Source organism: Pistacia vera, unplaced genomic scaffold, assembly GCF_008641045.1.
Source record: "Pistacia vera cultivar Batoury unplaced genomic scaffold, PisVer_v2 Contig108, whole genome shotgun sequence".
NCBI lineage: Eukaryota > Viridiplantae > Streptophyta > Magnoliopsida > Sapindales > Anacardiaceae > Pistacia > Pistacia vera.
The window spans coordinates 441,394-453,945 of NW_022195115.1; the positions used below are offsets into that span (position 1 = coordinate 441,394).

The 12,552-nt window shown below is 35.3% G+C and overlaps 1 protein-coding gene across 1 annotated transcript; it reads right to left on the minus strand.

The window, feature by feature from the left end:
- Positions 1-9,194: 9,194 nt before the first annotated feature.
- LOC116133811 lies at positions 9,195-9,719 on the minus strand. The gene has a single exon (XM_031419495.1). It carries the CDS (start codon positions 9,717-9,719, stop codon positions 9,195-9,197), a length of 525 nt encoding a protein of 174 aa, XP_031275355.1.
- Between the last annotated feature and the right edge of the window lie 2,833 nt (positions 9,720-12,552).

A 12,552-nucleotide genomic window follows, 5' to 3' on the forward strand; every position in this document is an offset into this window, starting at 1 on the left:
ATAAAAGTATTAGCAAGAAAGAGAAAAACAGTGAGAATTAGAAATAGAAGAACGATAGAGTAAGGAAAGAACCAAAGAGTGAGTTGCGGGGACAGGTAGTAAAGGATTTACTTACTGAGCATTGTTGTGCTCACCCCACTGTTCTTCCTTGTTTTGCAGGAATTAGGAGCAGCGGTCGGATGGACGTCGGGGAGCGGAGAGTATTGGCACTACTGTCCACCAGTTATAATATTTTGTATTAAGTAGAAAGTTTTTAATACATAGTATATTGTATTTGTAAAGAATTATATTTTATTGAGTAAAAAAAAATTTTGAGCCCACTATTTTTCATACACTATGTATATCTATAATTTACATAGTATGAACTATAAGAATAGTAGTAGAGAGCAGGTGTTACAAGGGAGCTTTCAAATATTTGGACAAGGATGATGGCAATGATATTGTTGGGCTAAAGGATTATCAATGTGCAAGATAAACCAAACAAATCAGATGGAGTTTGATATATGTTCCCACCTTAGGGTTTTTTGAGTTTTAATTGGGTTAATTGGGTTTGATTCATACCATGTTTGTGTTTGTTGGGTTAAAATACACTCTCCAACGTGGGTGGCAATTGCCGGCAATAGAAGAGGTGAGAAGAGAAGAAAGGAGAGTAGGGTTTTTTAGTAAATCACTTTATTTCCCACCCAAATTAGAGGATAATCTAATATTTGGGTAGTAAAAAAGTGTTTTAAAAGTTTGAGGCATTTTTTAGGTGGCAACATGTCGTCAACTCTTTTTTAAATTATATCTCAGGATCTTTAAGTAATTGCCTCTTCATTGAATATAAATAAAATTAATATTATTTTTTGAACTTTTACAAGTACTTTAACTTCCCTAGAAGATGGTTGGCCGTCACCGGACACATGAAGGAATCTTAACATGTGAAAGAATTTGTGGGGGCAGAAAGTAGCTGAACAGCCGAGCAATATAGACTTCTGTTCATCGAAATCAATATTAAATTGAACATGAACGAAACCGGGACTTATAATCTAAAATAATAATTGTTCGGTTAAAAAAACAAAAGACGAAATCAGTTTCCGCGAACTGTGTGTAATGACCATCAATCCAACAATACAATCTCTCAACTGAAGTGGGTTGAGCTGCCCAGAGACTTGGCGTCAAATGTCGATGGCAATAAAGCTTCCATTTCTACATCCGCAACCCACTCGCACTCCATCACCGGCCTTTGAGTTCCAACGCTCACATTTTCCTTATTCCCGACAGAACCGTCTCATAATCTCAACAACAAGAATCAATTCATTTCTTGGATATAAACCATTACTTCAAAAGAAAAGTAATTTCTTTCTCTCTCCTTTACGTAAAACCTCCAAGTCTACTCCATCTTTTACCATCAAATCCCAAATAAATTTCTCTCTAATTTCTTCTCCCCATGACAAATGGGGCACGTGGATTGCCCTCTTCGCCACCGGCGCTTTCGGTATCTGGTATTTTCCCTCTCTCTCCTTCTTTGGATTATAGAAATGAGCATTAGATATCGTTGTTAAATTTGCTGTTGCAATTAAATATTGAAGGTTAGAGAAGACCAAGATTGGGATCGCTTCCTATGCGGCGGTAGTCAGCATTTTGGTTGGTTTTGCGGCTAGTAACTTGGGGATTATTCCGCACGAATCTCCGGCGTACTTGACGGCTTTGGAGTTTTTGCTCCCTTTGGCTGTACCATTGTTGCTGTTTAGAGCTGACTTGCGTCGCCTGATTCAATCCACTGGGACACTTCTCTCCGCTTTTTTGCTAGGATCAGGTAATATTCTACTGTATAGATGGCAAAATCCTACTGTTTGGTTCTATAAAATTTAGTTAAATTGGAGTGGTTTGACTTTATTTGCTTTTGTTACAGTTGCAAAAACAGTTGGAACAATATTGGCATGTATGATGATACCAATGCAGTCACTCGGTCGAGATGGTTGGAAAATAAAAGCTGCACTCATGAGTAGACACATTGGTGGAGGTTATTTGTGCTAATGATCCTTTTAATTATCATGATCGTCTTTGTGAATTTATCTTTTCTTGTTTTCCAAGTTGTGTTTCACGACTGATGGAATTTTTATCTTTGATGTTTATTGCAGCTGAGAAATATGAAGCCACCGCTACCGGTCTTGGTGTTTCTTCATCAGTTCTAAAAGCTGCATTGGCTGCAGATAATGTTATCTGTGCATTATATTTTACGATATTGTTTGCATTGGCTTCTAAATTACCTCCTCAGTCTTCAGCATTAACTACTGGTTCGCATAACTCTCGCCGTGTTATCCTTCCCGCTTATTTCGGTTTTACTGTCTTTATCATGAATCTAATAAATTTAGTTTTCTTTTTTGCCTCGTTCTCGTTGTGATTCTTTATTTAAAAGAAAAGAAAAAAAATGTTAAGACTTTGAAACATCTGGTTTAAAGTTGAAAGTGTTTCTGATGTTTCAGTGAAGGTAGGTGAGGGCATTGAGGGGTCCAACTGTGGTGACAAACTGACGTTCTGCAGTTAGCTACCGCCCTTGCGGTAGCCTTGCCGTCTGCAATACTGGTACTTATCTCACGAATTATTGGGACATTCCGGGATATAGACTCACAGCCATAACACTATTGTTGTTACTTTAGCTACTGCCCTTCCAACACAGTTTGATAAACTCGCACCAGCCGGTGAGGCCATGGCTCCAATACTATTGCAGGCGAGTTAGTTTTCCTGGAAATGAAGATGTTTCTATGATTTTTAGCTCTTAAAATCTTATGCATCCTTGCCAAATGTCGAAGTTGAAATTTGCAATATGAAGTTTGTATATCCTGTTTTCGGAACAGGTGTTTTTAACTGTAATGGGCGCAAGGGCTAACGTAGGCAGTGTCATCAACACAGCTCCGAGCATTTTCATGTTTGCTCTTGTCCAGCTCTCTGTTCATCTAGCTATGACTCTTGGGTTAGGAAAGCTATTTCGCTTCGATCTGAAAGTGATGCTTTTGGCATCAAATGCAAATGTTGGAGACTCTACAGCTGCGTTTGGAATGGCTGCTGCTAAAGGTTGGAGATCTTTGATTGTTCCTGCTATAGTTGCAGGCATATTCGGAAATGCCATGGGAACTTCTTTTGGGCTCCATTTGTTTGCAGACTTTGTCCTCTTTTGGGTCAATTTTATGAGAGGTATTAGAACATACCACTTAGTATTTTTTAGGATTAGTTACACGGTTAGTTGTATAATTATGAAATTTAGGCAGATATACATTTGGTTAAAGTAATTATAAATTATTGATAAGTAGTTGATGTGTTTGATAAAATGTAACTTATAAGTATATTTTATGTTTAAAATGAATAAAAAGGATACTACATTATTAAAAATAAAGGTATAGGATGCAGTTTTAATATTAAAAATGTGTAATATGGTAATATACTTTGTCAAAGTAACTTATAAGAAAAAAAAAAAAAAGTACCTTCCCTCCAAACTTATTTCTTTTAGCTTATAAGCTCAACTTATAAGTTCAAAAAAATTATAAATAAACAGGTCAGCTTAATTTTAGAGTTATATAAACACTTGTACTCCACATTTTTCAATAAGAAAATATATTCATTTTTCCCAATTAATTTTCATGGTATCAAAGCAAAGTTAACCTAGCTAAAATTCATCAATGGCAACTTTTGCAACTCAAATTGATCCTACTCAAAATCCATCTGATCCTTATTATCTTCATCCTAATGAAAATCTAGCTCTTGTTCGTATCTCCAATACTTATGGGTACCAATTACATTCTTGGGCGTGAACGATGAAGATGGCTTTGCTTTCCAAGAACAAATTGAAGTTTGTTGATGGTTCTCTACAAGCACCTTCGAGCACTGATTCTTTGTATCCTGCTTGGGAGCGATGTAACACTATGGTCTTGGTTGACTCATTCTCTTTCACCTTCCATTACTCATAGTACCTTGTGGATAGACAAAGCCTTTGATGTGTGGAGTGATCTTCTAGAAAGGTTCTATCAAGGAGACATTTTTCGAATTTCTGATCTTCAAGAAGAAACTTATGCTTTTAAGCAAGGAGATTGAAATGTTACGACTATTTCATTGAACTGAAGATTGCTTGGGATGAATTGCTAAATTTTAGACCTATTCCTTCATGTTCTTGCGCGAATCCTTGCTCTTGCGATGCTTTTGCTGTTGTCAAAACTTATCAAAATAATGATTATGTCATCTGATTTCTTAAAGGTCTTGGTGATCTGTTTACTATTGCTAGATCACAGATCATGCTCATGGAACCTTTACCTTCCATCAATAAAGTTTTTTCTTTGGTGCGACAGCAAGAAAGACAGATGAGTTCAGGAGTCTCCATGGTATTCTTTAATATGACTGTTCGAAATGATTCCTTCAACAAGAAACCTATTGGCACACAATCATCTACTAAGCATGTTAATGGCCATAAACATTTTTGCACTTTTTGTGGTAAATCATGCCATACTGTTGAAACATGTTATAAGAAGCATGGCTATCCACCTAGATATAAACCCAAAAATTACAATCCATCTGCTTATAATAATGTGGTTTCTGTAGAAGGAAATAAGTCCTCTAAAAACTCATGTCCTAATCCTGATCCACCAAAAGGGAATCCTAAGCACTCTGATGTTTCGTTGACTAAACAGCAGTATCAACAAGCATTAACTTCCTCTAATCCTCTAGCATTGAGAAATTTCCATCATCACCTCATTATACCAATCAAGTGGCCACTCAACATCAAAATTTCACCCTTATTTCCAATATTTCATTTCTGTCAGGTAATCAATTTTCACTCTCTTGCTTATCTAAATCCTAACTATGGATTATTGAAACAGGTGCCACAAATCACATTACTCACTCCTTCTCCTCATTTACCACATATAAGCAAATCAAACATGTTTCAGTAACTCTACCAAATGGACATCGAATCACCACATACTATTTTGGCACTATATTTTTCACAAATAGTTTAGTTCTTACTAATGTTCTTTATGTACCCGAATTCTCTTTTAATTTGATTTTTGTCACAAAACTTACTTCTTTACTTCATTGTTGTTTTGTTTTTCAAAACACTTGTTGTTTTATACAGGATCTGACCTCGTGGCAGACGATTGGTTTAGCTGAAATGTTGGATGGCTTATATACAATGCATAGGTCCTTTGGCAATCCTTCTTTTCCATCTCATGTTTCTTTATCCAACACAAATACTGCTATTGATGTCTGGCATTATAGGCTTAGCCATCTTTCGGATTCAAGAATCAAACTTTTGGCTCCATATATACCAACTCTTACGTTTCATAACAATTCAAGTTGTACTATTTGTCATTTTGCTTAGCAAAAGAAATTGCTATCTTCTGTAAGCCACACTAGATTCAATAAGTGTTTTGATATTTACACGTCGATATTTGGGGTCCTTTTTCTACTCCCACTGTACATGACCACAAGTATTTTTTGACCATTGTTGATGATTATACTCAACATATATGGATTTTCTTAATGCAAAATAAGTCTGATACAAAGCCTTTGCTTCAATCTTTCTTTTTTTTAGTTGAAACTCAATTATCTGCCAAGATTAAAATTCTTCGAAGTGACAATGGTTGTAAATTTAACATGCCAATTTTTTATACTTCTAAAGGAACAATTCATCAAATTTCATGTGTTGAAATTCCCCAGCAAAACGGCATTGTGGAGTGTAAACATCAACACATACTAAAGGTGGCTCGACCATTGCTATTTCAGTCCAATTTGCCCAAATTTTTTTTGGAACTATACTGTTCTCCATGCAGTTTATTTGATTAACATACTTCTTTCTCCATTTTAACAACATAATTCCTTCTCCATTTTTACAACATAAGTCACCTTTTGAGCTTTTATATAATGAACCTCCTGATTTTACTAGTCTAAAAGTCTTTGATTCACTTTGTTTTGCATCTACCTTGTCTGCCAATAGGACGAAGTCTGATTCTTGAGCTCGAAGATGTGTGTTCCTTGGCTATAAATTTAGAACTAAAGTCTTCATTCTTTTAGACATTGCTTCAAAAGAACTCTTTGTCTGTCGAAATGTTCTTTTTCATGAAACAAAATTTCCTTTCACTAAACAATCCTTGCTTCCATCAGTACCTTTACCTCAAGACTCTTTTTTACTTGATTATGTTGTCCTATCAATTTCTCAATTGTCATCTTTACCATCTCTTGTTTCCCATCTGCTCCACCTATTCTTCTCGATCACATAGAGTTTGTATAGCTCCAAATTATTTATAGGATTATCATTCTCATCTTGCAACTTCAGCTAATCTTCCTCGTCTCCACTTAGGTACATTGTATCCTTTATCTTCTGTTATTTCTTACTCCAATTTATCTCTTTCACATAAGCATTTTACATTAGCCATTTCTGCTGCATTCGAACCCAAAAATTATGCCCAAACCATTAAGCATCAATGCTAGAAAGAGCCCATGCAAGCTGAAATTACTGCTCTTGAACAAATAATACATGGGTTCTCATTGATCTCCCTATTGGTAAGTCTACAGTTGGCTGCAAATGGGTTTATAGAATAAAATACAAGGCTGATAGATCTATTGAAAGGTATAAGGCGCAACTAGTTGCAAAGGAATATACACAAACTAAGGGTGTTGATTATTTTGTCACTTTTTCTCTTGTTGATAAACTCACTTCAGTTAGATTACTTTTAACATTGGCAGCTACTAATCAATGGCATCTCGAGCAACTTGATGTTAATAATGCTTTTTTGCATGGTGAACTCATTAAAGAAGTATACATGGCTCTGCCTCTAGGTTTTAATTCCTCTAGTTCTCATCAAGTTTGTAAGCTTCAAAAGTCTCTTTACGACCTTAAACAAGCTAGTTGCTAATGGTTTTCCAAATTAGCATCTGGCTTGATTTCTTTGGGCTATCTTCAATCTTCTTCTGATCACTCATGATTTGTCAAGCATGCAACTGATTCTATTACTATTATCTTAGTTTATGTTGATGATTTGATTCTTGCTGGAACTAATTTGGTGGAAATTGATTTTGTCAAGGCATATCTTGATAATGCTTTCAAGATTAAAGATTTGGGGGATTTAAAGTTCTTCTTGGGTTTGGAAGTGGCCAGAACACACAAGGGCATTGCATTGTTTCAATGTAAGTATGCGCTTGATGTATTATCTGATTCTGGTTTCCTTAGTTCAAACCCTGCCAAGACTCCTATGGACTCCTCCTTGAAGCTTAGTAAAGACCATGGGGATCCTCTTCTTGATAATTCCTCTTATCGATGATTGATTGGTTGATTACTTTACTTAACTACCACTCATCCAGAATTGGCATTTGTGGTACAACAGTTGAGTCAATTTCTGGATTAACCAACTTCCTCTCATCTTCAAGCTGCTCATCGAGTTCTCCGATACGTCAAAGGCTCTCCTACATCTGGATTATTCTTTCCAACTGATTCATCTTTGATTCTCAAAGCATTTAGTGATTTTGATTGGGCTGGCTGTGTTGATACTCGATGCTCAGTCATTAGTTTTTGTATTTTTCTTGGCTCTTCCTTGATTAGTTGGCAAGCTAAGAAACAAACCACTGTCTTTTGTTCATCTTTTGAAGGCGAGTATCACGCACTTGCTTGTACAACTTATGAACTACAATAGCTTAGATACTTGCTTCAAGATTTTTATGTCCCTCATCCTCATCCTGCTTTACTTTTTTGTGAGAATAACTTTGCTTTGCAAATTACTACCAGTCCAACTTTTCATGAGTGCACTAAACATATCGAAATTTACTGTCACGTTGTCCATGAACACGTTCATACAGGTCTCATTCATCTCATGCCATGCTCCTCTTCTGATCAATTATCCGACATCTGTACCAAACCACTTGGTGTTGCTCCATTTCAAGATATTGTATCCAAGCTAGGAATGATCAATATCCATTCTCCAGCTTGCAGGCAGGTATTAGAAAATACCAGTTAGTAGTTAGGATCAATTACATAGTTAATTGTATAATTAGGATTAGTTGTAACTAATCTTTATTAAGTTAGTTAATTAGTTTTAGTTGTTTTAGTTGTTAAACAGTTGTACTCCCTGTATATAAACACTTGTACTCCACATTCTTCAATAAGAAAATATATTCATTTTTCCCAATTTATTTTCAGAGAGGTATGTTTTATGTATTTGATTTAATGTACACCATTTTAGGTATTAGGCAGTGACTGACAAAGCACAATTACAGGATTATAATTTAACCATATCAATTTTCTTACTATCATTTGCTCTATTTTGTTTTGTTTTCTATTTACCAATTATTGATTTGGCTTTGTTCCATAAGACACTCTATTTTCTTTTTTCATTGGATTATAATTACTTTAGTTAATTTCTTTGCTTAGTTGGAATACAATCATATACTATTGATGTATGACTTTTTTTATAAAGCTATACATCTATTTACACCCGCCCACCACACAACACCCTTTTGGGGGGGGGAGAGATCATTTCAATGTTTAATGTCAAGATAATTATACCAGAAGTATAGTGGTAATGTATAATAAAAAGGTCAAAACTAACTGTTTTTATCAATTTAATAACATCTGATATCATGCTAACAATTTTCAGTTGAAAAATTGTGAAAAAGTCTATAATTCATGATTTTTAATATTATCATATTGATATTTTAATTTTTTTATATGATATCAAATATATTTTTTAAATAGCAAATAATTTTTTAATAAAAGCAAGTGAAAACAAAAGGGCAATAATGTTGAAAAAGATTCCCACAACTCAAACGCAAAATTAAAGCAAGCAACAAAAATAAAGCAAGCCAAACACAAGAATTGTAAAGTGGTTCGGCCCAATCACTTTAGCCTACGTCCACTATCCATTAAGCAAAAGCTTACAAATTTGCAATTTTTAAAAGAGAAAAAATTGCGAACTCCTTTCACTATCACGAAACGCCCAATTACACCCTTAATAACAGCCCACAATAACCATTTTATTTGGTGTTTATTTTACATTTTTTGAGATACTTTAAAAGCTCAATCTATTAGTCTATTTAAAGGGGAGAGTCCCCTTGCAACTCCCATTTCCAAGCAATATGGGATTCAAGGCACAATCCTAAAAATTCCTCCCTTGACTTGAATCCCCGAACATCATAGTAGCATCTGAAAATCTTACTCGGTTGACAGTATTCTTTTATTTCACAATAGGAATTAGAACAACTTTATCTCTTGATTTCCTATGACACACACTTTCATCAAGCAAATATAGTTGTTTTTCATTCCTTTTACCTTGCAAAATCAGAACATCATCTTTATACACTTCACATCCATCTCTTTGACCAAAGTAGGTATATCCACAAGAAGCCAACTCACCCAAAGGAATCAAATTGTGACTACAACAAGGTACATACCTCACATGACGAAGCTTCTTAACAATACCATGACGAAGCTTCTTAACAATACCACTGTGAAGCTTGAGATGAACGCTACCAACGCCTTTAATCTTCAATTTCTCGTTATTACCAACAACAATATTTCCATATTTTTTATCTTCTTTTAATTCAACAAAACAATCTTTATCATTACAAACATGCATAGATGCAGCAGAATTTAAAACCCAACCTTTTTCACCCTTTGAAGTTTGAGTTTCATCTTGACATGTTATTAAAAATTCACCTTCATTATTAGCAACCCAAGCATCATCCTTCGAATCCTTCATTTGTTGAGCCTTCTTGAAAGCAAGTATATCCTTCCTTAATTTCTTGCAGCGTGGTTAGATATGTCCCTTCTCTCTACAATAATAACACTCCTTATTACTGTAATCTTTGACTTTTGATTTATCACCTCTCTCTTGAGTCCTCCCTCGATTAGAATCTTCTATAACTGGTAGATCTCCTCTAAGTGATGAGTTCTCTAATCCCACAAACCTTTCATTCTCACGCAACAAGGCAGTCACATCATCTAATTTTAAAGTAGATCTACCTACCAACAAAGTTTGAACTAACGGTCTATAATATTTAGGCCAAGATGACAACAATATCAATGTCTTTTCTTCATCATTTAACTCATAAGAAATAGCCAACAACTAAGATACTAGCCTATTAAATTCATTTAAATGATCATGGAGATTCGTACCTTCATCCATCTTCAGAAAGTATAGATCCATCTTCAAACATAGTCTGTTAGTCAACGATTTCGATGCATAAATACCTTCCAATTTTTCCCACAAACTCTTTGGTGTAGACTCAATTAGCACATTGTACTTTATCTTTGGAGCTAAAGCCAATCTGATTGTACTGACAACTTTCCTCTAAATTATATTCCATTCTTTATCAAACATCTTCTTTGGCTTACTCTTTTCTAATGCCTGATCAAGACCTTGTTGTACCAAAAGATCTTGTATCGTACTTTGCTATAACATAAAATTAATTTTACCATCAAATAAAGGAAACTCAAACTTAGACAGACCTCCAAAAATTTGAGAGGCTTGACAGTCGTTGATCTACTCTTAAATCCAACCTCCTCTCAAGCTTGCCCTCTCCTTGCTTGCCTTTTCCCAGATCACGAACCTGGCTCTGATATCACATGTTGAAAAAGATTCCCACAACTCAAACGCAAAATTAAAGCAAGCAACAAAAATAAAGCAAACCAAACACAAGAATTTTAAAAGGGTTCAGCCCAATCAATTTAGCTTACATCCACTATCCACTCAAACAATTCACTAAGCAAAAGCTTACAACTATGAAGTTTTTAGAAGAGAAAAAATTACAAACTCCTTACACTATCCCATAAAGCTCAATTACACCCTAATAACAACCCATAATGACTATTCTTTTGGTGTCTATTTTACACTTTTTGAGATACTTTAAAACCTAATCTACTAGTCTATTTAAAGGGGAGAGTCCTCTTGCAACTCTCATTCCCAAGCAATATGGGATTCAAGGCACAATTCCAACAAATAATCGGGCAAAATAATAATTTGCAAAAGCTAACTCGTAGGAGTTGTATGTAACTTCACTCCACTCCCCATTTCAAATCCACTCTACTAACCAAATAAACAGCAAAATGCAAGGGAAAAATATTTTTGTCATCCTTATTTATAGCAACTAACAATTAAGGGCATATTAATTTTTTACCAACAGAAAAGTCCCTACATCTAACAAACATTACTAATTTTGCTTAACTGACACTAGAAAATATGTTAAAGGGTAAAAGACATGTACCCTCTCGAGGTTTAACGAAATGGCGAGTTGATATACTTGGTTTCATTCATTTATCCTTGATATCCCTGACTTTACCCTTTGCTAAAATGGTCACATACACTATAGTGCGAGGCACGTTAGTATGCTAAAGTGTGTTAGATCTTTCTTTGGCAAGAGGTAGGCTCACGTTAGCAAGAAATGGCTCATATTAGTATCATCCAAGTCGACAGTTTTTGGCTTTTTCAGTCGATTCTGAAGTCCAAAATCATTTCCAAGATCACCGTTGGACTCCCCACAACTTCCTCTACAAAACCCATACCTTCACTTGCCGACCTCACTCACCATTTTCAGCCACCTCCATTCTTGCCACCTTGTGAAATTGGGTTAATTACTTCTCAAGTTTTTTCTAATCGATTTGGGTACAACCGATCTCTCCAGACATCAGCGCTAGCATCTCTGCCATCAGTTGATTGTTGTGATGTGATTTTTGGTCATTTTTTACTCCCCAATTGCTAGAAATCAAACCCCAAATTAGTGCCCATAACCTATTCGATTAAAGTCACCACCAAATTAATGATGTTACTTTAAGGGTAAGAATCTGGAATAAATGAAACCAAGGATATCAACTTACTATTTCTTTGGCTTTGGAGCTCTCCTCTTCAAACAAGCTTGGCATATTGTTAGGGAAGATGTGATTTGTGATATCAAGAGTTTCTTTAGAGAGGGGTACCTTCTTAAAGAGGTAAATTCCACTTCTATTGCCCTTATTCCTAAGTGTGATAACCCTTTTCCTTGTAAAGACTTCAAACCTATTTCTTGTTGCAACACCATTTACAAGTGCATTACTAAAATCATTGCGAATAGAATGAAAAGTTGTTTCCTTTTGTTTATTGATCATGCGCAAGCGGCTTTTGTGGGAGAAAGGAGTATTGGGGATAACATCCTCCTTTGCCAAGAACTTGTCCGCAATTATAATAGGCCTTTGGCTAAGGAGAAAAGATGTACTATTAAAGTTGACTTGATGAAAGCATATGATTCAATCAATTGAAGTCTTTTTCTTGAAACTTTTAAACTTTTTGGCTTCCCCAACACCTTGGTTTCTTAATTGAGTGTTGTATTACTTCTCCTAAATTTTCGGTGGGGATTAATGGTGAGTTGGTGGGGTTCTTTAGGAGTTTGAGAGGGATAATTCAAGGGGATCCTTTGTCACCATATCTTTTTGTTATTGGTGTGGAGGTCTTATCCCGATTGCTTAATATAGTAGCAACCAATCCGAACTTTAAATTTCATTAGAGATGCAAGAAATTAGGGATTACTCACTTATGTTTTGCTGATGACCTTATGCTCTTT

Excerpts from the sequence above, each read along its gene's own strand:
- LOC116133811 (XM_031419495.1), bottom strand. The coding sequence starts at position 9,719 with ATGAAGGATTCGAAGGATGATGCTTGGGTTGCTAATAATGAAGGTGAA.